The 25,367-nt window shown below is 43.2% G+C and overlaps 1 protein-coding gene and 1 pseudogene across 1 annotated transcript; both read right to left on the reverse strand.

Annotated features, from left to right (window-relative positions):
- Positions 1-158: 158 nt before the first annotated feature.
- Positions 159-6,797, reverse strand: LOC118650677 (annotated as a pseudogene).
- A 2,922-nt stretch (positions 6,798-9,719) lies between these two features.
- LOC118652066 (OCIA domain-containing protein 1-like) lies at positions 9,720-11,369 on the reverse strand. The gene is given in 4 exon segments (XM_036301911.1): positions 9,720-9,760; positions 10,118-10,178; positions 10,649-10,857; positions 11,090-11,369. Coding segments are annotated over 4 exon segments (591 nt in total).
- Positions 11,370-25,367: the final 13,998 nt, after the last annotated feature.

The following is a 25,367-nucleotide window of genomic DNA, read 5'->3' on the forward strand; positions in this document are numbered from 1 at the left end:
ACACCCAATTAAATTTGAATTTCAGATAAGCAACTAATGATTTAGTACTATAAGTATAGTCCATGCAATTGTATTCTTATATTAAACATTATTCATTTTTTATCTGAAATTCAAGTTTAACTAGGCATCCTGTATTTAATATACAGGCACCTCTTCTGTTATGCCAAAACCTCCATTTTACATGCTATTGCAAAATATGTATGTATTAGTTTTAATGTAGAGTTAGATGCCTGAAAACTTTCAGAGTAAGAGATGCTGAAAACAGTGAAAAAAAATTTAAGACATTATAAGAAAATTAAAGTCTTGGATTTTTAAAAATATATTTATTGACTATTTACAGAGAGGAAGGGAGAGGGATAGAGAGTTAGAAACATTGATGAGAGAGCAACATCGATCAGCTGCCTCCTGCACACTCCTCACTGGGGATGTGCCCGCAACCAAGGTACATGCCCTTGACCGGAATCAAACCTGGGACCCTTGAGTCCTCAGGCTGACGCTCTATCCACTGAGCCAAACCGGTTAGGGCAAAGTCTTGGATTTTTGCTATTTTTCACTAAAATTAAATAAGTACAGGAAATACAAATTTTTAGAAATCTTAAATTAATAATGGATGCTATATAATCAGTTACTATTTATACTTCCTTTTTTTCTCACTAGAATCTCTTCAAGGTCCTTCCTTCCCCAAAGAGGATTATATTTACTTTATGTTGTGTCAATTAAAGTACAAACCGAAGATTTTCTTTCCTTCTGGGTTTAGTTATTTCTACTGTCCTTTAGGACTCAGCTTAAACAATCACACTTTAAAAGCTATCTTCTCTGACTCCCATGTGCTCTCAATGTATCTTATAATTAACAACATCCTAGCACTTACCATTTTGTGTTGTTGTTTTTTAAAAAATATTTTATTGAGCCCAGCCAGTGTGGCTCAGTGGTTGAGCGTCAACCTATGAACCAGGAGGTCATGGTTCGATTCCTGGTCAGGGCACATGCCCGGGTTGGAGGCTTGATCCCCAGTGTGAGGTTGCAGGAGGCAGCCAATCAGTGATTCTCTCATCATTGATGTTTCTTCTCTTTCTCTCCCTTTCCCTTCCTCTATGAAATCAGTAAAAAATATATTTTTAAAAATATAATTTATTGAATTTTAGAGAGAGAGGAAGGGAGAGGGAGAGAAACATCGATGTGAGAGTGGAATATTGACTAGCTGCCTCCTGCACGCCCCCAACTGGGGATCCAGCTCGCAACCTGGGAACATACCCTGATGGAGAATCAAACCAACAACCTTTAGGTGCACGGAATGATGCCTGCCCAACCAACTGAGCACACTGGCCAGGGCTTACCATTCTTCTTGTTCTTGTTGTTAATCCTCACCTGAGGATATTTTATCCATTGCTTTTCAGAGAGAATGAAAGGGAGGAGGGTGGGAGGAGAAGAGAGAGAAATGTCAATGTGAGAGAGACACATTGACTGGTCCACAACCCAAGTATGTGCCCTTGACTGGGAATCCAACCTGAAACCCTTCAGTGCCCAGTCCAATGCTCTGAGTCTAACCACTGACTGCACTGGCCAGGGCTTACCATTCTGTATTATAATGGCCTTGTTACTCCCCTGATTTGAGACTACATTTTTGGGAGATCACTTGCTTGTTGTGTTCAACTGTCTCTACTTTTGTTCTGCCTGCTTTCAAGAACATTTGCTGACTACTTACTATGCGCCAGGTACTATAACTAGGTACTGAGATACAGTAAGTGGGAAGGTCTCCAGAGACCATGGTTGCCAGTCAGAAGGAACAATATGTACAAAGATCCAGGGCCAATAGTGTATGGCTGCTTCTGCTTTATCTCCTACAAAATAAAAACTATATGAAATGAAAACCTTCCTACTCCCCAGTTCCCTTCCTTCCTGTTTCCAACCGGGGGGACTAGAACTAAAATTTCTCTTTCTGCCTTGATGTGTTATATGGTGCTTGGAGTTACTGCCATCTTTGGCAACAAAGAGTTGATATCCACAGGACAGAAAGATAATACACCAAGGATCACAGAGAAGAGAGATAAGTAGAAACCTGTCTTTGATGACATCCAGTTATTAGATACACCTATTTGTTTCTGGGCTTTTTAAGTGAGTAATAAATAGTCTTAGAGCTTCAACCATCCTTAGCCAGGAGGTCTGTTCCTTGCAGCCATAAGTACCACTGACTTATTCAGTTTATAGTTTTCCCCTTAGGAAAGCCTTTCCTAACTCTGCCTATTGCCCTTGGGTGTCAGCTCTCCACACTCCCGTAATATCCTAAGCCTATTACTCTATCATTATATTTACCCACATATTCTAATTATCTGTTTATGCATCTGTCTCGTTGTATCCTCAGAGGTCTGACACTTTGCCTGACCCATTAGAAATATTCAAAAAAGTTTAATGATGAATGAATAAGTCTATGTTTTTGTCCCCAAAAAGGTAATAATCAAAGCAGGGGGTGAGGAAATACTGAGGAGTTACAAAAGATAACAACTATCAAAAAACAGTTTTCAACAGGACTCTCTTAGAGAAAAGGAAGCTTTGGAAGTTGTAGAATATGTGCTGGAATTCTTATTGAGGGAAGTACTACTCCCTGTTAAATAATAGTAATAACAGTAACACTTCACAACTGTGTGGTGCTTTTCACCCTGATTCTAATATCAAATTTAACTTCACAACCATCCTGATGAGGTAAATAGAGCAAGCATTTTAGAGAATAGGAAGCTGAGGCAGAACCAGACTTCCAAACAAGTTATATTCACCATACTGTAGACATGAAACTTATCTTAAGCTAAATTGCTTAAATATTTTCTTCCGCTGAGGTAAAGACTATCTTGTGTGAAAAATATTACCAAACAGTAGACAAATGTTAGGGTCAGAATGATGGAATCTGCCATTTCTCTGAAATTTACCCTATGTCTCTGTGACACTGTTACTTTGTGTCACACATAAGCATATACATACACATACTGTCTTTCACTATTCAGATCTTGTTTAAATTATAGGTAGAGAAAGATGACACATAGTGTGATGTGTCATAATCCTTTATTTCCCTAAGGCAGTGATTCTCAACCTTCCTAATGCTGCAACCCTTTAATACAGTTCCTCATGTTGTGGTGACCCCCAATTTCATTGTTACAAATTGAACATAATTAAAGCATAGTGATTAATCACAAAAACAATATGTAATTATATATGTGTTTTCCAATGGTCTTAGGCGACCCTTGTGAAAGGGATCACCACCCACAGGTTGAGAACTGCTGCCCTAAGGGATGGTCCTACAGGTGGCAGGGGAGGGGGGACTGCATGCTTGAAAATAACTAAATGGTTCAGATGCTTGCCTTGACTTGTTAAAGCATTTTCCCTAAGAAGGGGAAAAAAGACTTAGGACACAAGCCATAAATTGGAAAGTTGCCCGGTAAATACAGAATCAAGGCAGAGGAAGCTACTTATGTGCTATCAATGATTGTGACATAAGATTGTAATTTGGATTTGTCTCCACTGTCAGGATGTACCAACAACCTGGATAGTTATGCTGGCTACACAGGATGCTGCTCTCCCACTTTTCTTTCTTTCTTTTTTTGTTCTTTTAGAACAATAAACACCTTTATTACATGAGCTAAGATAAGAGGGAGGAGGAGTTATTTGCCTTTCTGAGCCTTGATTTTCCTCAGATAGAACTCCAGCTCCTTACCTTCTAGTGCATAGACATTTGCTCTGACACACTGGTCTGATCTTAAAGGGGTGCATACAAGAAACTTGCCTGGAGAGTAAACCAAGATGGTGGCATAGGTAAACACCAGAAATTGCTGCCTCCCACAACCACTTCAAAGATACAACTAAAAGACAAAACGGACATCATCCAGAACCACAGGAAGGCTAGCTGAGTGGAAATTCTATAACTAGAAGGAAAGAGAAAAGCACACTGAGACTCAGAGGAGGCGCAGAAGTAAAGTGCAGAGGTACGGAGGCGCACGTGGAAAGGGCTGGCAGCTGAGGACACCGTTGTCTTTTTCAATCAGGAGGGAGTCTCAAGCTCCCGACTGCTCTGAACTCCAGTTCTGGGTGAGTCTCTGGGGACCCAGACTCATACGGGGAGAAACTGGACTGTCTGGCAGCAGGAGGAACTCGAGGGCGGTTTTCTCTCAGAGGTGCTTGCAGCGATTACCGGGACACTGAGGCTCGGGGCCTCTTAGGGTAGCCATAGCTGTTTGCTCCGCCCTGTTGATCCCCTGAAACCCTGCCCCACCCAAGCTGTGCACAGAGGCTCTTGCATATGAATGGCCTGGCCCTGTGCAATCTGAAAATTACCTAACAAACTGCAGCTGGGTCAGAACTTCCAAAAGAAGGCCCAAGGCCCCACAGCAGCTTGCATTGCTTCACAGCTGGGCCTCATCTGGGCACCTCCAAACCCCAAACAAAGAAGAGGAATCTGCAGATCTCTCCATAGCTCCTGCTGGGTAGCCTCAGGCAGAGGCTAAATTAGCACCTCCTTAGAGATCCAAGAGCCAGTGTACCCAGTGGTCAGAGTGGGACCATCCAGATTACAACTCCTCAGATCCATAAGGGACACACTCAGAGGGCAGACTCAGTGAGCACCAAAGCCCCACTGAAGCAAGTCTTGCCCCAGAAGGGTGTCTCCAGCACAGAAGTTCTCCCACTGCAGACACGGCTGATTCTCACAGCCAATTGGCCTGGAGGTCAATTCCTCCCAGTGATACCTACAACAATCAAGGCTTAACTACAACAAGATTGTGCACACAGCCCACAAAGGGGTGCACGAAGAGTGTCCACCTCAGGTAATTGGGGAGGCTGAGCCACTGGGCCTTATAGGACACCTAGCACAGAAAGCCACTCTATCAACACAGCGAAGCATAAAAAATGCGGAGACAAAGAAACAGATCACAAATTACAGAAATGGAGGAAAGCAAACTACTGGATATAGAGTTCAAAACCACACTTTAAGGTTTTTCAAGAATTTTCTAGAAACCGCCAATAAATTTAGTGAGACCCTCAAGGTTATGAAAAAGGACCAACTAGAAATTAAGCATACACTGACTGAAATAAAGAATATTATACAGAGTTCCAACAGCAGACCAGAGGATCTCAAGAATCAAGTCAAAGATTTGAAATACGAAGAAGCAAATAACACCCAACCAGAAAAGCAAAATGAAAAAAGAATCCAAAAATAGGAAGATAGTGTAAGGAGCCTCTGGGACAGCTTCAAGCGTACCAACATCCAAATTATAGGGGTTCCAGAAGAAGAGAGAGAGCAAGATATTGAAAATCTATTTGAAGAAATAATGACAGAAAACTTCCCCTAACTGGTGAAAGAAATAGACTTACAAGTCCAGAAAGTGCAGAGAACCCCAAACAAAAGGAATCCAAAGAGGACCACACCAAGACACATCATAATTAAAATGCCAAGAGCAAAAGACAAAGAGAGAATCTTAAAAGCAGCAAGAGAAAGACAGTCAGTTACCTACAAGGGAGTACCCATACGACTGTCAGCTGATTTCTCAACAGAAACTTTGCAGGCCAGAAGGGAGTGGCAAGAAATATTCAAAGTGATGAATAGCAAGAACCTACAACCAAGATTACTTTACCCAGCAAAGCTATCATTCAGAATTGAAGGTCAGATAAAGAGCTTCACAGATAAGAAAAAGGTAAAGGAGTTCATCACCACTAAACCAGTATTATATGAAATGCTGAAAGGTATCCTTTAAGAAGAGGAAGAAGAAGAAAAAGGTAAAGATACAAATTATGAACAACAAATACACATCTATCAACAAGTGAATCTAAAAATCAAGTGAATAAATAATCTGATGAACAGAATAAACTGGTGAATATAACAGAATCAGGGGCATAGAAAGGGAGTGAACTGACTATTCTTGGGGGAGGGGAAGGGATGTGGGGGGTGCAGGAAGAGACTGGACAAAAATCATACACCTATGGATGAGGACAGTGGAGGGGGGGTAAGGGCAGAGGGTGGGGTGGGAACCGGATGTAGGGGAGCTATGGGGGGAAAAAAGAGGAACAACTGTAATAATCTGAACAATAAAGATTTAATTAAAAAAAAAAAGACGCTTGCCTGGTGGAACTGTTCCTCTGCAACAGTGGTTCTCAACCTGTGGGTCGGAACACCTTTGGCGGTCGAACGACCCTTTCATAGGGGTCGCCTAAGACCATCCTGCATATCATATATTTACATTACGATTCATAACAGTAGCAACATTACAGTTATGAAGTAGCAACGAAAATAATTTTATGGTTGGGTCACAACATGACGAACTGTATTTAAAGGGCCAGAAGGTTGAGAACCACTGCTCTACAAGCCTGCTAACTTTGCCATCATTTTTCCTTTCATCATATTTCTAATGAATTTTCCTTGATCATTTTTGTTCAAAATCTCTTCCTCCTCAGGAGTCAGCTCGGCCCCCTTCTTGCGGCCCAGGGGCAGTGGATAATGGGTATGGGGTGCTGTCAGTGAGCACGATGCAGTTCTTTACTAGGATATTGGTGTGGACCAGTTCGTAGTTGGATGCATGGTAGATAGCATCCATAATCCTTGTTTTGCGTGAACAACACTCTGAGCCGCAGGAGAAGTTGTCCACATCCAGCCTCAAGGCTCAGTACTTCTTGTTGCCTCGCCGCGTGTGGACTGAGTGTGTGCTGTGCAGGCCAATTTTAGTGCTGGCAGCAGGTCATAGTTTCACTTCCTGTGGTAGGGATTTCTCTTGCCCCAGTTCTTGCTGTTGTTCGTGCCAGTTGTCCCAAGAGATGACCATGGCTTGGTGTCAGCTGGAGTGATCCCACATTTCTTATTTCCAGGCTAACCATCTGCTATTCTACTTAAAATCTCTTTCCTAGCCCTAGCTGGTTTGGCTCAGTGGATAGAGCAATGGCCTACAGACTGAAGAGTCCCAGGTTCAATTCCAGTCAAGGGCATATACCTGGGTTGTGGGCTCAATTCCCTGTAGGGAGCATGCAGGAGGCAGTTGATCGATGATTCTCTCTTATCATTGATGTTCCTCTCTCTCTCTCTCTCTCTTTCCCCCCTCTCCCTTCCTCTCTGAAATCAAGAAAAATATATATTAAAAAAATCCCTTTCCTAAATAATTTAAATGTATTTTTTAAAAAAGGAAATTGCCGCCGAAACCGGTTTGGCTCAGTGGATAGAGCGTCGGCTTGCAGACTGAAAGGTCCCAGGTTCGATTCCGGTCAAGGGCATGTACCTGGGTTGCGGGCACATCCCCAGTAGGAGATGTGCAGGAGGCAGCTGATCAATGTTTCTCTCTCATCGATGTTTCTAACTCTCTATCTCTCTCCCTTCCTCTCTGTAAAAAATCAATAAAATATATTTAAAAAAAAAAAAAGGAAATTGCCTTTTTTAGTATGACAAAAGGTATTAAGAAATCATTTCTGACCCCTACAATTCAGGCATAATGCCACTGCTAACATTTTTAGCATATAATATATTTTTGAAAAGGAAAGTTGTATCATTTTATTAAGGTATAATGTATTGGTTTTTACATATGGGATTAGGAGCTGTTTGTAAATCACTATCTTTAGTTAGCAGCACATGGACTCTAAGGAAAATGAAGCCAAAGAGCAGACTAAAAAGAAAATATAGGTAACAATGACATTTTTATTAGATTCCATAAATACAATTGGCAATACATACTTACCATATAATAGAATAACACCTACTATAGTCATCAAATTTGAATTTGCCCCCACTGGATAAAGGCTTTTAATAACTTTTTAAAAAATTTTTTAATTTTTTTTATTTCTTAAAGTATTACAAAGGGTATTACACATGTCTCCTTTTTCCCCCCTCTTGACATTCCCCTGGCCTCCCCCACCCCCCAGTGTCTTGTGTCCATTGGTTATTCTCATATGCATGCATACAAGTCCTTTGGTTGATGTCCTACACCTCCCCCCAACCCTCCCCAGGGTTCCCACTGTAGTTTGACAGTCTGCTCAATGCTGCTCTGCCTCTGTATCCATTTTTGTTCATCAGTCTATAATGGTCCTTATTATCCATAAATGAGTGAGTTCATGTGGTATTTTTCTCAGCCTCACAGGGGCCGTCTCAGCCTCACTGGGGCCATCTCAGCCTCATGGGGGCCGTGCCAGCCTCTCTGGGGCCAGCCCAGCCTCACGGGGGCTGTCTCAGCCTCATGGGGGCCGCCTCAGCCCTACGGGGGCCGCCTCAGCCTCACGGGGGCTGTCTCGGCCTCATGGGGGCTCTCTCGGCCTCACGGGCATTGTCTTGGCTTCACAGGGGCTGTCTCAGCAACATGAAGTTTAGCATTCTGTCATTTGTTGGGTAGCTCCTTGCTGGACAAAATCTTCAGGTATTCCTGGTGGCTGAATATCTGGTATGCTTGCTTGGATTTAGTTTTCTACCAAGTGCACAGACTGCCTGTCTGCCGTCTCCCAGCGTCCCATGTGAGACTGGATCTGGTGGACCTGCCTGTGCGTTTGCTGGTACAGCGGTTCCATGTCGCCGGCCCAGCTGGGTCTGGCTCCAGCTTCCTCCAAACCTGATTCTTCTTCTTGAGTGTGTCCCTTATGTATGCAAGGAGTTGAAATCTGCATTCTGCTGGGCTGGGCTGCAAAAGTGCCCGGTGGTTCCCTTTGTGCCACTGGCACAGCTTGGGTGGGGATGTAAATTGAGTAGGGCAGGTCCCTGGGAATCACCAGAGCAGAGCAAGGGGCAATGGCATCTCTGCGACTCCTCGCCTCTCTGCGACTTCACGTCTCACGTCCCTGAGTGCCGGCGAGCAGCTCTGCAAGACAGCCACTCTCGCTCTCCGACCCATTGCAAGGCCGTCCCGCCTCTCCCCGTAGGGGTCTGGGACCTCAGAATCCTGCCCCAAACAAGCTCAGTGGACTGGAGAGTCCGCAGCCCCTTTCGATTGAAAAAAACTGCGCATCCAGTTGCAGCCTGCCTGGCGTGCGACTCCGTACCTCCGTTCTTGGAGCCTCTGCACAACCTACTCAGTCTCAATGCTCTTCTTTCTTTCCTTCCAGTTGTAGAGCTTCCACTGGGCCAGCTTTCCCATGGTTCTGAATGATAGCTGTTTGTCTTATAGTTGGTAGTCTTGATGATGTTGTGGGAGGCAGCACGCACAGGTCTGTACCTTACGCCGCCATCTTGGTTCTCTCCTTAATAGCATTTTCTTTTCTCCAGCTTGTTTTCACACAGACTGTGACGTCCAAGATATAAGGGCTCCAGGTGGAGGACAAGCTTCTTGGACTTCTCCCTTCGCATCTGGGTCTAATAACTTTTTATGTAAAGCTTAACATTAAAATTATGCTCACTCCCCCTACCCACCCCAATTCAACATGTATATATCATTTATTTTCATGTATGCTGATTCTAGAGCATTACAATCTCTTTATGGTATTATAAGAGAGTATCCTTGTCCTGTAAGCTTAAATTTCACAAATTGTATACTATCATGGTATAATACCATCATTCAAATAGTTTCCCAAGGTGAATATATTCACATAATAGTAACATTAAAATTTGTGTTTTTTAAACATTATTTTAATAAGCCAAACCACGGAAAAAACAAACAGGTTATAGTTTTAAATGTGTTTATGAAGACTGCCGCTGTGCTCAAAGCATGCAGATATGCATGACCACCTAGATGAACCTGGATATTGAACTCCTTCAGTAGATCCAATGATGCCCTGTTTCACTCATCCCAGGTGCCTCCATATTTGTTTACTTTCACTTTGTTGGGGGGACATTCTTTCCTGCATAGGCCTGACTTCATATGACTCTCTGTCCTTACTCCTTAGTTTTTCTTTTCTTTTTAAAATATATTTCTTTATTGATTTCAGAGAGGAAGGGAGAAGAAGAAATAGAAACATCAATGATGAGAGAGAATCATTGATCGGCTGCCTCCTGCACACCCCCCACTGGGGATGGAGCCCGCAACCCTGGCATGTGCCCTTGGCCATAATTGAACCTGGACCCTTCAGTCCGCAGGCCAACGCTCCATCTACTGAGCCAAACTGGCTAGGACTCTTAGTTTTTCATGTGTAATCTTCTTTCTTTTAGGACTTTCTTTAAAGTTGGGATCAGGTCCTTGGGCAATATGATCAGTAATACCAGTGGGAGTAGATTCATTCATAGAAGTACTAAATGGGCCCTAACCGGTTTGGCTCAGTGGATGGAGCGTCGGCCTGCGGACTGAAGGGTTCCCGGGTTCGATTCCGGTCAAGGGCATGTACCTTGGTTGCGGGCACATTCCCAGTGGGAGATGTGCAGGAGGCAGCTGATCGATGTTTCTCTCGCATCGATGTTTCTAACTCTCTATCCCTCTCCCTTTCTCTCTGTAAAAAATCAATAAAATATATTTTTTTTTAAAAAAAGAAGTACTAAATGGAATTGGTTCATAAAGAGAAAACATCTAGTTTATTATTTTTATTTTCTACTCCTCACCCCAAGGATGTTTTTTTAATTAATTTTTTTTTATTTTAGAGAGAGAAATATCAATCGGTTTCCTCTTGTACATGCCCAGGCTGGGGATTGAACCCACAACCTAGGTATGTGCCCTGACTGAGAATCAAACCTGCAATCTTTTGGTGTACAGGACAGCACCCCAACCAACTAAGCCACTTGGCCAGGGTGAGGAATCATCTCTTTTGCCATGTTGTCTTCTGCTGAGGATGTCACAAAAGATGAATGATCACTCACATTTGAGTCATATTTTGACTTTTGAGAATAGTGCCCAGGTGGTAAAGATCATCATACCTGTCTTGATCATAAAACTTCTCCAAGAGGGGAAGTCTCAAGAGTCTTGAACTTCTCTTGGCAAGTTTTCACATTAAAAAGCTTTCTAGCCCTAACCGGTTTGCTCAGCGGATAAAGCGTTAGCCTACGGACTCAAGGGTCCCAGGTTTGATTCCGGTCAAGGGCATGTACCTTGGTTGCGGGCACATCCCCAGTAGGGAGTGTGCAGGAGGCAGCTGATCGGTGTTTCTCTCTCATCGATGTTTCTAACTCTCTATCCCTCTCCCTTCCTCTCTGTAAAAAAATCAATAAAATATATATTTTTTAAAAAAAGCTTTTCAGCAAAGTATCCCATAATACAAACAAATATGAGTTTAGGGATGGAACCATATTTGGGATGACTTGAAAGGATTCCTTTACTAATTAATAATTGAGTAATCAACATACTTGTTGCAGCCAAAGGCACAGATCTGAACCAGAAGCTTTCATCATTGCATTCTGCAAAGCCTCTTCTTTCTTCCTCTGTTGGGATGTAATCAGCCCCTATGTGGGGAATTGGTCTTGTAACTTTAGCATTTGGCTCTTGAAAATCAGCCCTGCGATTCATCTTTCATGATGAGGCTAGCAATTGGGACCCTTCCATAATATATATATTCAATAGACCATCACTGAGGGTCTATGACATATAAATACCTCTGAGGTAGGAAATGGCCAAATTTGAATCTTTCAAATTAAAAAGCAATTTATGGCCCTGGCCAGGTAGCTCAGTTGGTTAGAGCATAGTCCCAATATGCCAACATTGTGGGTTTGATCCTCAGTTAGGGCACATACAAGAATTGATTAATGAATGCATATATAAGTAGAAGAACAAACTGATGTTTCTCTCTCTCTCTCTCTCTCTCTCTCTCTCTCTCTCTCTCTCTTTCTAAAATCAATCAAGCAATAAAATTTTACAAAAGCAATTTTAAGAACTTTACCACATATGCCTAAAAACAGTTTATGTAATCTGAGGAACACAAACTATGAGCTAATTCTAGACAATAAAAGCAAGACCTAGCTTAGGTGACAGACCACATTGAACCCAACTTTGAATAAGAAGAGAACTTTATTCCAGGTAATGATTTCTAACCTTCATACTATGGGGTGGCAATTTTATAATTCTATCTAAATACTGATTCTAAAACAGGGTTCACATTAAAAAATGAAATTATATCATGCCTCAAGAATGTTAAATAAACCATGCCTCAAGAATATTAAATAAGTCATTATTAATTTGTTAATAGCTAATTATCAAATTAATTCCTACTGTAAATATTTATTAAGGGCCTTCTAGTGCCAGGCACTAGGCAGAGGACAGATGTTATGGTAAGTGAGTCATGGTCTCTATAATTTTGGAGTTTATAGTCTAATGGCAGATACAGAGAAGTAAGTCAGCAATTCCAGTATGGTGTGAATAAGTGGTCAGGGATGATGAAATACTGAATGTTCTGGAAGTATAAAGAAATACCCAACCCAAACACAGAGATAAAGTTCCAGAGAAGCTTTCCTAAAGATATTGACAATTAAGTGGAGATGTAATAACAAAAAGAAGGTTGGGGGGTAACAGGAGAAGGTGGGGGACTGAGTGTTCTGTAGAGAGGGAGTGGCAGAGGCTTGGAGGTCTGTGGGAAAATTGGTCAGCATGGCCAGACTGTTGTGTACACACTGGAAGTGGCAAGATTAGAGAGGTAAGCTAGGTCAGAGATTCCATGAAGGTGTTTGTAATCCATGTTAGGTTCTCTGGACTTCATCTAGAGGACTACTAAAGATTTTAAAAATATTTATTACAAATATTCCAGGCAACAGAAAGCATAGTAATATAAAAAACAGTTACATAGCCCTGGCCAGTATAGCTCATTGGTTGGAGTGCTGGCCCATGCACTAAAGGGTGTTAGGTTCAATTCTCAGTCAAGGGTATATACCTGGATTGCAGGTTTGATCCCCAGTGTCAGTCGGGATGTTTGCGGGAGGCAGCCAATTGGTGTATCTCTCTCACATCAATGTTTCTCTCTCTCTCCCTTCTTCCCTCTCTTTCACTCTCTCTAAAAATCAATGAAAAAGCCCAGCTGGTGTTACTCAGTGGTTAAGCATCAACCCATGAACTAGGAGGTCACAGTTTGATTCCCAGTCAGGGCACAGGCCCAGGTTGCAGGCTCCATCTCCAATAGGGCATGTGTAGGAGGCAGCTGATCAATGATTCTCTCTCATCATTGATGTTTTTATCCCTCTCTCCCTCTCCTTTCCTCTCTCTGAAATCAATAAAAATATATATTTTAAAAAGCACTTAAAAATTTTTAAAACAAATAAAAATTGATGAAAAAAATATCCTCGAGTGAGGACTAACAACAAAATGAAACGTGCATATGGAATACCAAGCATAAGAAATTAAACACACTTTTTTAAAATAAAGAAAAGAGAATCAACATGATGGTGTAAGTAAATGCCGGTACTCGCTGTCTCCCCAAAACCACATCAAAATTACAACTAAAATACAGTACAACCATCATTCAGAACCACCTGAAAACTGGCTGAATGGAAATCCTACAATTAGAGAAGAAAGTACATTGAGACTGGTAGGAGATGTGGAGGTGCTGAAGGACTGGTCTGACACCCATGTGTGGCGTGTTTTTTTCAATAGGGAGGGATATCTCCACTGCAGAGGAATCCAGTGAGAAGCAAGGGGTCTCAGCCCCACACCGGACTCTCAGCCCAGGGTTCTAGAGCTGGGAAGAAAAGTCCCCAAAACTTTGGGCAGTAAAAAACAGTGGGGATTGTGGTTGAGTGGCACAGAAGCTGCTGGAGACCCAGGCAGTTCCTCTTAAAGGACTGGTGCACCAACTTACACGTTGAGCTCCAGTGCCGGGCAGTGGCTTTAGAGAATCTAGGTACATACAGCAAGGAACTGGATTGTTTGGCATTGGGGCAGACACTCATGGGCAGCTTTCTCCCAGACAAGGGTGCTCACAGGGGTCATTATTCCTGCCTCCCCCATTGCAGAGCTGACTGGCAGCTATATGTCAGTTTCCATCAGTGTGGCCCACACTGTTTGCTCCACCCTGGTGGTTCCCTGAGACCCCAACCCATCCAATTTACAAGCTGTTTGCAGTGTCTTTTCCATTTGAATGGCCTGCTCTGTCTCAGACTTCACACTTTGCTAAAATCTTTCAAACAAGCAGCAGCTATAGTCAGCATGCCCAAAACCTATCAATAAGAGGCCCCAAACCTAGCACTAACACCAGCCTGCCTTGCTTCACAGCTATGCCTCTCCTGGGTACTTTCCTTTTTTTTCACCTGGGGACTTTCAAGCCCAATACAAGTAGCAGCCATATGCAGATCTCTCTGTGGTTCCTGCCGGGTGGCCCTAGGCAGTGGATGACTTTGCATTTCCCAGGAGGCCTCAGAGCCAAATGTGGACCCAGTGGACAGCTTCACACCATAACAGATTACAACTCTACACATCCACAAGCATCACACTGAAGGGGCAGACTCAGTGAGCACCAAAGCCCCACTGAAGCTAGTCCTACTTCATAGGGGTGTCTCCTAGACCAGGAGCTCTTCCACTATAGTTGCAGATGACCCTCATAGCCAATTGGCCTGTAGGTCAATTGTTCCCAGTGATAGCAACAGCAATCAAAGCTCAACTACAACAAGACAGTGCACATGGCCCACAGAGAAGTGCACGTAGAGGGCCTAGCTCAGTTGACTGGGAAGGCTGAGCCACTGGGCCCTATAGGACACTTACTACATAAAGTCACTCTACCAATGCCAGGAGACATAGCAGTTCTACCTAATACATAGACACAAACACAGGGAAGCAGCCAAAATGTGGAGACAAAGAAATATATCACAAATAAGAAATGGAAGCAAGAAAACTTTTGGATACAGAGTTCAAATACATGGTTATAAGGTTACTCAAGGATCTTAATGAGAGCTTCAAGGGACTTAGCTTCAAAGACTTGAAAAAGGACCAATCAGAAATTAAGCATACACTAACTGAAATAAATAATAACTTACAGGAATTCAACAGTAGAGGATTCTAAGAATCAAATCAATGATTTGGAATATGAGCAAGCAAAAAACACCCAATCAAAAGAGCAAAAAGAAAAAAAGAATCCAAAAATATGAAAATAGTATAAGGAGACTCTGGGACAACTCCAAGCATACCATCATTCACATTATGGGGGTGCCAGAAGGAGACGAGAGAGAGCAAGATATTGAAAACCTATTTGAATAAATTATGATAGAAAACTTCTCTTACTTGGTGAAAAAAAATAGATTTACAAGTCCAGGAAGCACAGAGAGTCCCAAACAAGAGGAACTCAAAGAGGTCCATACCAATATACATCATAATTAAAATGCCAAGGGTTAAATAAAAAGAGAGAGTTTTAAAAGCAGCAAGAGAAAAGCAGTTAGTTACCTACAAAGGAGTGCCCGTATGACTGTCAGCTTATTTCTTAACAGAAACTTTGCAGGCTAGAGGGAGTGGCAAGAAATATTCAAAGTGATGAATAGCAAGGACCTACAACCAAGATTACTCTAGCCAGCAAAACTATCATTTAGTATTGAAAGTCAAATAAAGAGCTTCACAGACAAGAAAAAGCTAAAAGAGTTCCTCATCACCAAAACAGTATTACATGAAATGTTGAAGGATATTGTTTAAGAGGAAGAGGAAGAGGAGGAGGAGGAGGAAGAGAAGGAGAAGAAGAGAAGAAGAAAAAATATGAACAATAACATGGCAATCCTATATAATAAAACCCTAATATGCAAATCAACCAAATGGTGGAATGACTGGTCGCTATGACACGCACTGACCACCAGAGGGTAGACACTCAACACAGGAGCTACCCCCTGGTGGTCAGTGCGCTCCCATAGGCGGAGTGCCACTCAGCCAGAAGCCGGACTCATGGCTGGCAAGTGCAGCAGCGATGGTGCGAGCCTCTCCCGCCTCCAGGGCAGCACTAAGGACCCCTCAGCAGACATCCCCCAAGAGGTCCTGGACTGCAAGAGGGTGCAGGCTGGGCTGAGGGACCCCTCCCCACACTCCCCATCCCCCGTGCACAAATGTCGTGCACTGGGCCTTTAGTAAATACATACCTATCAACAATTGAATCTAAAAACAAAATAAATAAACAAGAAATCTAATGAACAAAATAAACTAATCAGTAAAATAGAATCAGTGGCATGGAAACAGGGATCAGACTGATGAATCTCAGAGGGAAAGTGGGCGGGGGGCAAGAAGAGATTTAACCAAATATCTTTTTTTTTTTTTTTTTTTTAACCAAAGATCTTATATACATACTGGAGGCCCGGTGCACAAAAATTTTTGCACTCGGGGGGCAAGGGGGGGTCCCTCAGCCTGGCCTATGCCCTCTTGCAGTCTGGGACCCCTCAGGAGATAACGCCCTGCTGGCTTAGGCCTGCTCCCGGGTGGCAGAGGGCAGGCCTAATCCCTAGGTGCAGCCCCTGGTCAGGCTCAGAGCAGGGCCAATCGGGGAGTTGGGGCGCCGCCCCCTGTCATGCACAGAGCAGGGCGGATTGGGAGGTTGCGATGCCACCCTCAGTCACACTCAGGGTAGGGCCGATTGGGGGGTTGGGGCACCGCCCCCTGTCACACTCAAGGCAGGGTTGATGGGGAGGTTGCGGTGCCACCCCGTCATGCACAGAGCAGGGGCCATCAGGGGGTTGGGGAGCTCCCCCCGTCACGCACAGAGCAGGGCCCATCAGGGGGGTTGGGGCTCCTTACCCTGTCACACACAGAGCAGGGCCGATCAGGGGGTTGGGGCGCCGTAGCCTGTCACACACAGAGCTGCAGGGCGATCAGGGGGTTTGGGCACTGCCCCCTGTCATGATGATCCCGGTGCTGGGAGGCATATTACCCTTTTACTATATAGGGTAGAGGCCTGGTGCACGGGTGGGTGCCGGCTGGTTTGCCCTGAAGGGTGTCCTGGATCAGGGTGGGGGTCCCCACTGGGGTGCCTGGCCAGCCTGGGTGAGGGGATGATGGCTGTTTGCAGCTGGTCATACATCCTTCAGGGTGGGGGTCCCCACTGGGGTGCCTGGCCAGCCTGGGTGAGGGGATGATGGCTGTTTGCAGCTGGTCACACATCCTTCAGGGTGGGGGTCCCCACTGGGGTGCCTGGCCAGTCTGGGTGAGGAGCTGAGGGCTGTTTTCAGGCTGGGGGTGACTGAAGCTCCCAACAGCTCCTTTTTTTCTTTTTTTATTCTGGGCCAGCTTTAGCTTTGAGGCTTGGCTCCAGCTCTTAGGCCTCCACTGCTGAAAGTAGGTTTCTGGCCTTTGCTTACAATGTTGCGATCCTGCTGGCTGAAGCCCGGCGGATTTGTTACATAGTTGCTTAGAGTTGCAGCTCAGAGGCCTGCAGTGGCAGGCGGGGAATGTTGCAGTCCTCCGTCACTGAAGCAAGCAAGCCTCATGTTAGTTTCAAGCTGCTTGGCTGCCGGCTGCCATCTTGGCTGGCAGTTAATTTGCATATCTTGCTGATTAGCCAATGGGAAGGGTAGCGGTCATACGCCAATTACCATGTTTCTCTTTTATTAGATAGGATATGCATTACCTATGCACACAGAAAATAGGATGGTGAAGGCCTGGGGAGGGTGGGAACCAGGTGGAAGGGATAGGGGGACAAAAGGGGACATTTGTAATACTCTCAACAATAAAGTTTAAAAGAAAAGAAAAACCCAAAAAGCAAAATTAAAAACATATAATACAAACACACATAAGAGTGAATTTCCCTCTGTACCCCTAACCAATGGCATTTTTCTTGTTCTTGCTCCATAGAAACCATTATCTAGAGTGAAAAAGCATCTTACCTATAGAGGAGCAAAAATAAGAATTATATCAGGTGTGAGGGTGGGACTGGGGGTGGAGGGATTGAGCAAAAAGGAAATCAATTGAAAGAACTCATGGACAACAGTGTGGTGATTTCAGGGTGGGAGGGGGTAGATGGAGATGGAAGAGGGTTTAGGGTGGATAAATGTTGATGGGGAAAAATAAAGAGAACATAAAGAATTGCATCCAGCCGAAACCGGTTTGGCTCAGTGGATAGAACGTCGGCCTGCGGACTGAAAGGTCCCGGCTTCGATTCCGGTCAAGGGCATGTACCTGGGTTGCGGGCACATCCCCAGTGGGAGAGGTGCAGGAGGCAGCTGATCGATGTTTCTCTCTCATCAATGTTTCCAACTCTCTATCTCTCTCCCTTCCTCTCTGTAAAAAATCAATAAAGTATATTTAAAAAAAAAAAAAAAGAATTGCATCCAACTTCTCCTTGGAAATCATGCAAGCAAGAGAGTAGAGTATAATATTTTAACTGTTGAGAGAAAAACTACCAACTTAGAATTCTGTACCATGCATGTCAAATTCAAAGGCTAACATGGGCCAAATACACGAGGCATGTGGCCCGTGGGTCACAAATTTGACATGCTTGCTGTACCCTGTAAAATTATCTTTAAAAAGTGAAGGAGAAATAAAGATTTTCTCAGAAAAATAGAAATTGAGAAGATTTGTAACCTGTGGATCTGTCTTGCAAGAAATGTCAAAAAGTTCTTTGGAGAGAAGAAAATGATATAGATCAGAAATTCAGATCTATATAAAGATAGGAAGGGCATTGGAGAAGGAATAAATAAGGTATAATAAAAAGTTTTATTTTTCTTATTCTTAATTGGTCTAACAGATAACAGTTTGTTCTATATATAACTTTAGGTATAAAATACTATCTAATAAGGAAAAAGGTATTGCCAAGCCCTGATCTTCCTGATTTGGTCCTGAGAGACATTTTGCTTTATTAAGGTGACTTATAAGGATGGATAACATGTCAACTTTACTAGTTTAACTTTGTGACTTTGGGGGAATTCTTATTTTCCCTATGAGTCATCTATATTCTCACAAATGTATTTAAGAGAAATTTGTAATAAGATTAATTATCTTGTTTTGTTTCCAGGTTTAACAAGAATCCCAAGCGGCTGTAAAATTAAACAAGCTTGTTGAAAGTAAAATTCAATATTTTAGTAAAATGATTATTTTGCTTTCTTTCACGTATATACATTACTTTGTCTATCCTTTGCTTTTACATTCTGCCTATCAGTTCTTCAGGTTAAACATCTTCATTTCCAGAATACTACCATGATCACTCAAGAAAAAATATCTTTAGCTCTATATTATTAGAAACACAAAGCTTCAACAAAAGCTGCCATAAAAAGACATCATATAGCCCCTGACATGATCGCAAAGTGTCACAAAAAGATGCCTCAGAAATAAAAATAAAAATAAAAAAATGAATGGTTTTAAAAGAAAAGAAAACCAACAGAAACCCCTGAAGGGTCAGAGGTGGTTATGATTTGGTAAAGAAGGGGAATAGTAGCCTGGACAGAGGAGGGCCAGACACTTAGAGAGTAGACTTGGCGAGAAATTTTGAGCTGGGCTCTTTTCTATACACCACATTGCCCACCATAGATCACTGCCTTCCCCATCAGCCCTACAACGCTGGAACCAAGTTTGTAGGGGAACACTATTAAACTGTAGGATTAAAAAAAAAAAAAAGTAAGTGCTGGTTCAACCAACAAACATCTAAGGGTTTCCTCCTACCTTCTCCTATAGGCCTTTTTTCACCCAGTGAGCTAGACAAACACAATTTTATAAGAGAACAAAGCCCAAGGTAAGGTATACAGAGGTTCACTAAGGGGCAAAGCCTTCTGATGAGAGTGACACACATGATGACATTAAGGGTTAGACCCTCCACTCATCAGGAGAGGCACAGCTAAGTTTTGATCTCCTCTTCTTTTCTCCACTATCCAGCAAGATAATGAATGGATAACCCTGAGGGAAAATATCTCACAGGAAAAAAATAACTGGACAGTTACAAAGGCAATAAACCGAAAAACCTATTATAGATGACAAGAATTAATAGAATACAAGCCAAATAAATGTCACCAAATAGGACATTGCTAATGAAGTGGAAACAATCATAAAGAACCATGTAGGATTACTGAATATTAAAAAAAACAGTTGATATAAACTCACTAGATGATATAAAGAGCAAAATGGACATAGCTTAAGATCAGGTCAGGAAACTTTTCCAGAAGACATTGAGAAGAAATAATAGGTGGAAAATATAAGAATGGCTCGACCTGCGTGGCTCAGTGGTTGAATGTCAACCTATGAAACAGGAGGTCACAGGTTCAATTCCTGGTCAGGGCACATGCCCTGGCTGTGGGCTCAATCCCCAGTGTGGGGCATGTAGGAGACAGCTGGTCAATTACTCTCTCTCATTGTTGATGTTTCTATCTCTCTCTCCCTCTCCATTATTCTTTGAAATCAATTATATATATATATATATATATATATATATATATATATATATATATATATATATATATATATATACTAGAGGCCCGGTGCACAAAAATTTGTGCACTGGGGGGGGGGGGGTCCCTCAGCCCGGCCTGTGCCCTCTCGCAGTCTGGGACCCCTCAGGAGATAACGCCCTGCTGGCTTAGGCCTGCTCCCGGGTGGCAGAGGGCAGGCCTAATCCCTAGGTGCAGCCCCTGGTCCAGCTCAGAGCAGGGCCGATTGGGGAGTTGGGGCGCCGCCCCCTGTCACCCACAGAGCAAGGTGGATCAGGGGGTTGGGGCGCCGCCCTCTATCGCCCACAGAGCAGGGCCGATCAGGGGGTTGGGGTGCCGCCACTGTCACACTCAGGGCAGGGCCGATGGGGAGGTTATGGCTGTACCCCATCACACACAGAGGAGGGTCCATGGGGGGGGGGTGTTGGGGTGCCGCCCTCTATCACCCACAGAGCAGGGCAGATAGGGAGGTTGTGGCCCCACCCCCTGTCACACACAGAGCCGCAGGGCAATCAGGGGGTTTGGGCTCTGCCCCCTGTCACGCTGATCCCAGTGCCGGGAGGCCTCGTGGCTCCGCTGATCCCAGTGCTGGGAGGCATATTACCTTTTTACTATATAGGATAGAGGCCTGGTGCACGGGTGGGGGCCGGCTGGTGGCTGGCTGGTTTGCCCTGAAGGGTGTCCTGGATCAGGGTGGGGGTCCCCACTGGGGTGCCTGGCCAGCCTGGATGAGGGGATGATGGCTGTTTGCAGCTGGTCACACACCCTTCAGGGTGGGGGTCCCCACTGGGGTGCCTGGCCAGTCTGGGTGAGGGGCTGAGGGCTGTTTTCAGGCTGGGACTGAAGCTCCCAACTGCTCCTTTTTTTCTTTTTCTTTTTTTTTATTCTGGGCCAGCTTTAGCTCTGAGGCTCCAGCTCTTAGGCCTCCGCTCCTGAAAGCAGGTATCTGGTTTGTTTCCGTTCTCGAAACTCTGTATCAACTCCAGCTCTGAGATCCCAGCCGGCTGAAAGCTGGTTTCTGGAGTTTTGTTTAGCGTCTGTATTTGTTACAATGTTTGAAACTGCAGGCTCAGAGGCCTGCAGCGGCCGGCGGGGAATGTTGGAGTCCTCCGTCACTGAAGCAAGCAAGCCTCATGTTAGTTTCAAGCTGCCTGGCTGCTGGCCGCCATCTTGGCTGACAGTTAATTTGCATATTGCCCTGATTAGCCAATGGGAAGGGTAGCGGTCGTATGCCAATTACCATGTTTCTCTTTTATTAGTGTAGAGATATATATATATATATATATATATATATATATATATATATATATATGAATGAAGAAATATGTATGATAGACATAGAAATAATACCATTTATATAATAGGAGTTCTAATAGGAAAAAAAAGTAAAAAATAGAGAAAAAAGTAAATAGAGGGAAGATGATATAACAAAGTAGGGGATAAAGTGCAACATCCAGAGGTAGGTAAAAGTGTTTGTGTGTTAAAGTATTTGTCCTAGTAAGGAGGATACAGATAGGTGTTAATAAGTTCTATAAATTGGGAAAAATAAATAAAAGAGTCTTAACAAGTTATGGATAACCAATGGAAGAACAAATATAAAATGAAAGCCTTTCAAACCCATAGAAAAAAAATTGACTTATTCAAAGAAATGAGTGAGCAAAAAGAAAAATGAAGAAAAGTTAAACTAAGATGAAATTAGCCCTAGCCGGTTTCCTCAGTGGTTAGAGTGTCAGCTTGCGGACCAAAGGGTCATGGGTTCAATTCAGTTGCAGGCTCAATCCCTGGCCAGGGTCAGGGCATGTGCAGGAGGCGAACAACCAATGTTTCTCTCTCACATAGCTGCTTCTCTCTCTCTCCCCCCGCCCCACCTCCCTATCTTCCATTCTTTCTAAAAATCTATGGAAAAACATCCTCAGGTGAGGATTAAATATATATCAACTAAGATAGAATTAACAGTCCTAACAAACATAAAAGGAATTTAATATATTAGTCAAATTCACCAAAGAAAAGACAGAATTCTCCGGTTGTATTAAAAAACAAGGTCTTACCACGCCCGGCTAGCTCAGTCGAAACAAACAAGGTCTAGCAATATAATATCTACAAGAGACCCATTAAAAGAAAGGATAGGATTAAGTTAAAGAAATGGAAAAAGGCAACTATAAACCAAAAGAAAGCCAAGCAGACATCTAATATCAGAAAAATATAATTCAAGGCCAAAAGCATTATTATGGTCAAAGGGAAACAGTAAGTCAAGAATATATGAGCCCTAGCTGGTCTGGCTCAGTGGACAGAGCATTGGCCATGGACTGAAGAATCCCGGGTTTGATTCCAATCAAGAGCACATGCTGGGTTGTGGGCTTGATCCCCAGTAGTGGGTGTGCAGGAGGCAGCCAGTCAATGATTCTCTCTCATTATTGATGTTTCTATCTCTCTTTCTCCCTCTCTCTTCCTCTCTGAAATAAAAATCCTATATAATAAAAGCTTAATATACAAAGTGTCCAGTCGACTGGTTGGCTGTTCAATCAATCAAAGCGTAATATGCTATGATATGCTAAGGCCACTCAACTGTTCATTATGATGTGCACTGACCACCAGGGGGAAGACACTCTGACCAGTAGGTTAGCTGCTGTTGGGATCCAGCTGATCTGGACTGGGCAAGACGGGCTGGACACGCCCTGGAGCCCTCCTGTGGTCCCTCCCCAGATGGCCAACCTCCCGCGTCCCTCCCCAGCCCTAATCATGCACCAGTGGGGTCCCTCAGCCTGGCCTGCACCCTCTGGCAATCCAGGACCCCTAGGGAGATGTTGGAGAGCTGGTTTTGGCCCAATCCCGTAGGCCAGGCTGAGGGACGCCACTGGTGCATGAATTCGTGCCCCGGGCCTCTAGTATATGTGTGTTTTCATATATATATGAAAAAAAGAATATATGATATATAGTCCTGGCCATGTGGCTCAGTGGTAGTGCTTTGGCCTACCCACCAAAAGGTCGCAGGTTTGATTCCCAGTCAAGGGCATGTCACTGGCTTGCAAGTTTGTTTTCAGCCTCAGGTTCCTCAGCCCAGGTTAGGGTGCTTGCAGGAGGCAACCAATAGATGTGTCTCTCTCATATCGATGTTTCTCTCCCTCCCGCTTTCTTCCACTCTCTCTAAAATAAATGACCCCTGGCTCTCTCCTGATAATACTGCCTCATCTGCAGACCTTTCACATAATGTCTATTTTAACTTCCCCATCCCCTCTATCACTTGGCCTGAAAATGAGGTGGGGGTGGGGGGAGTCTTTCTCACTCCTCACAGCTATTTCCAGATCATTCTCCCCTACTCTCTTTATATAGTACTATATAAAATATTATACATCGTTATATATAATAATACTCAAAATATCCTGTCTTTAGACTATATATTCCTATTGCCTTCTCTGTTGTAGTTATTTACCAACTCCTTGCTCACTGTCACTCTATCCAATACTTCTGTCATAATCCCTAACAATTGCAATAGTCACATAGAGCTTTCCAACACCTGGCATCGCAATGTTTTGATCTGTTCTCCTTCAGTGATTTCATCCTTTAGCCACGAGTCATATCCTTGACCTTGTCATTACAAAAAAAAGACACCACAAAACAACAAACCCTTGTAGCCCTTCTATAATCTTAATTTCAAACAACTCATTCTTCAAATATCATATCTTTATACCTCATTTCCACTAGTAACCCAACCCCAACAATCCTTTGGTCTCCACAGGAAACTGTACTTCATTGGCTCTACCACCTTTTTACTCTCCCCCACCTCTTCATGTCCTCACTTCTTTTGTAACCCAGTATAAATTCCATGGTCAATAATTATAATCCATCCCTAGCATATGTTCTCAACTCTAATTCACTTGCTCCTCTCTTGCTCTGAAGTACTCAGGCTGACCATAGCCCAGCTTAAATCCAAGTTTCTCAGCCTATTCTATAGCTGTATCCTGGCTTCTAAATGTAGCTTTGGGAAAACATTCAAACTTGTTGACTGGTCTTTTTAATTATTAACCTCAAGTGGCCTCATAAGGCTGCCTGGCAAACATTCTAAATCTCCTTAATCCATTCACTCTGACTTTCCTGAACAACAATTTTATATTTTCTCCTGTCTCTTCAAATCTCTGAGACCTTCTCTTTCATCTTTCTTGGCTGATGATCTAGCTTCTTCTTGCACTAAGAAAATGGAAGCACTCATTAACTCCACATACTTCTACCACCATATCTCCCTAACTAACTGCATTTATACCCATATATTCTACTTTCTCTCTTGTTATCTGTGGATGAACTATCTGACTACTATCTAATGCTGGCCCTTCCACTTATAGTCTAGGTCCCATTTCCTCTCTTCTATTCAAGAACAATGCTTCAATAATTCTCCCAATCTCTCTCTCTGTATCATCATTTCCCCCCCTATCTACCTTGATGTTATTTTTGTTAACTTTAAAAAGAAAAGCAAACAACTCTCTTACACTCATTTCCTCTGCCAGTTACTGCTCTATTTCTCTCCTTCCTTTCCCAGCAAAACTCCTTTCCAAAATTGTGTAAACTCACCATCTCCAATTTCTCTCCTCTCCTAAACCCACTCTAATCAGGTCTTTCCCCCTACTCCATCATCAAACTTGCTTCTAGCAAGGTCATCAACAAACTCCATATTGTTAAATCCAACCATCTACATCTTCACCCTCTTCTTACTAGATAAATCAGCAACATTTGAACTGCTGAGCACTCTCTTTGAAAGAATTTTTTCAGATGGGTCCCAAGATATCATGTTCTCCTGATTTGCCTCCTACCTTTCTGGACACTTTTATATCTTTTTACTTGTTTCTCTTAATCTCCCTGACCTCAAAATGTTAGAGTGGCTCAGAGTTCACTCCTTAGATCGTGTTTCCTGTCTACCCTCCTTTTATGGTCTCACTCAGTGTTATGGCTTCAAATACCATATATGTGCTGATGACCACAAATTTATATCTAGCTTTGACTCTGCCTCTGAACTTTGCCCCTAAACTCTAGTTTTATATATCTAACTATCCACTTTATATCTCCATTTTGCTGAGCTCCTGTTAGTCTATACCACCAAGCCTACTCCTTATGCTTTGTCCTCGATAATAGTTTTGCCTTGAATTTGTAGCTTGAATTTACCTTATATAAAATAGTTACCTATTTGGTTTCTGGAGTGGAGGAGAGGGTGTTTTGTTTT

This window comes from Myotis myotis, unplaced genomic scaffold, assembly GCF_014108235.1.
Source record: "Myotis myotis isolate mMyoMyo1 unplaced genomic scaffold, mMyoMyo1.p scaffold_m19_p_3, whole genome shotgun sequence".
Classification (NCBI taxonomy): Eukaryota; Metazoa; Chordata; class Mammalia; order Chiroptera; family Vespertilionidae; genus Myotis; species Myotis myotis.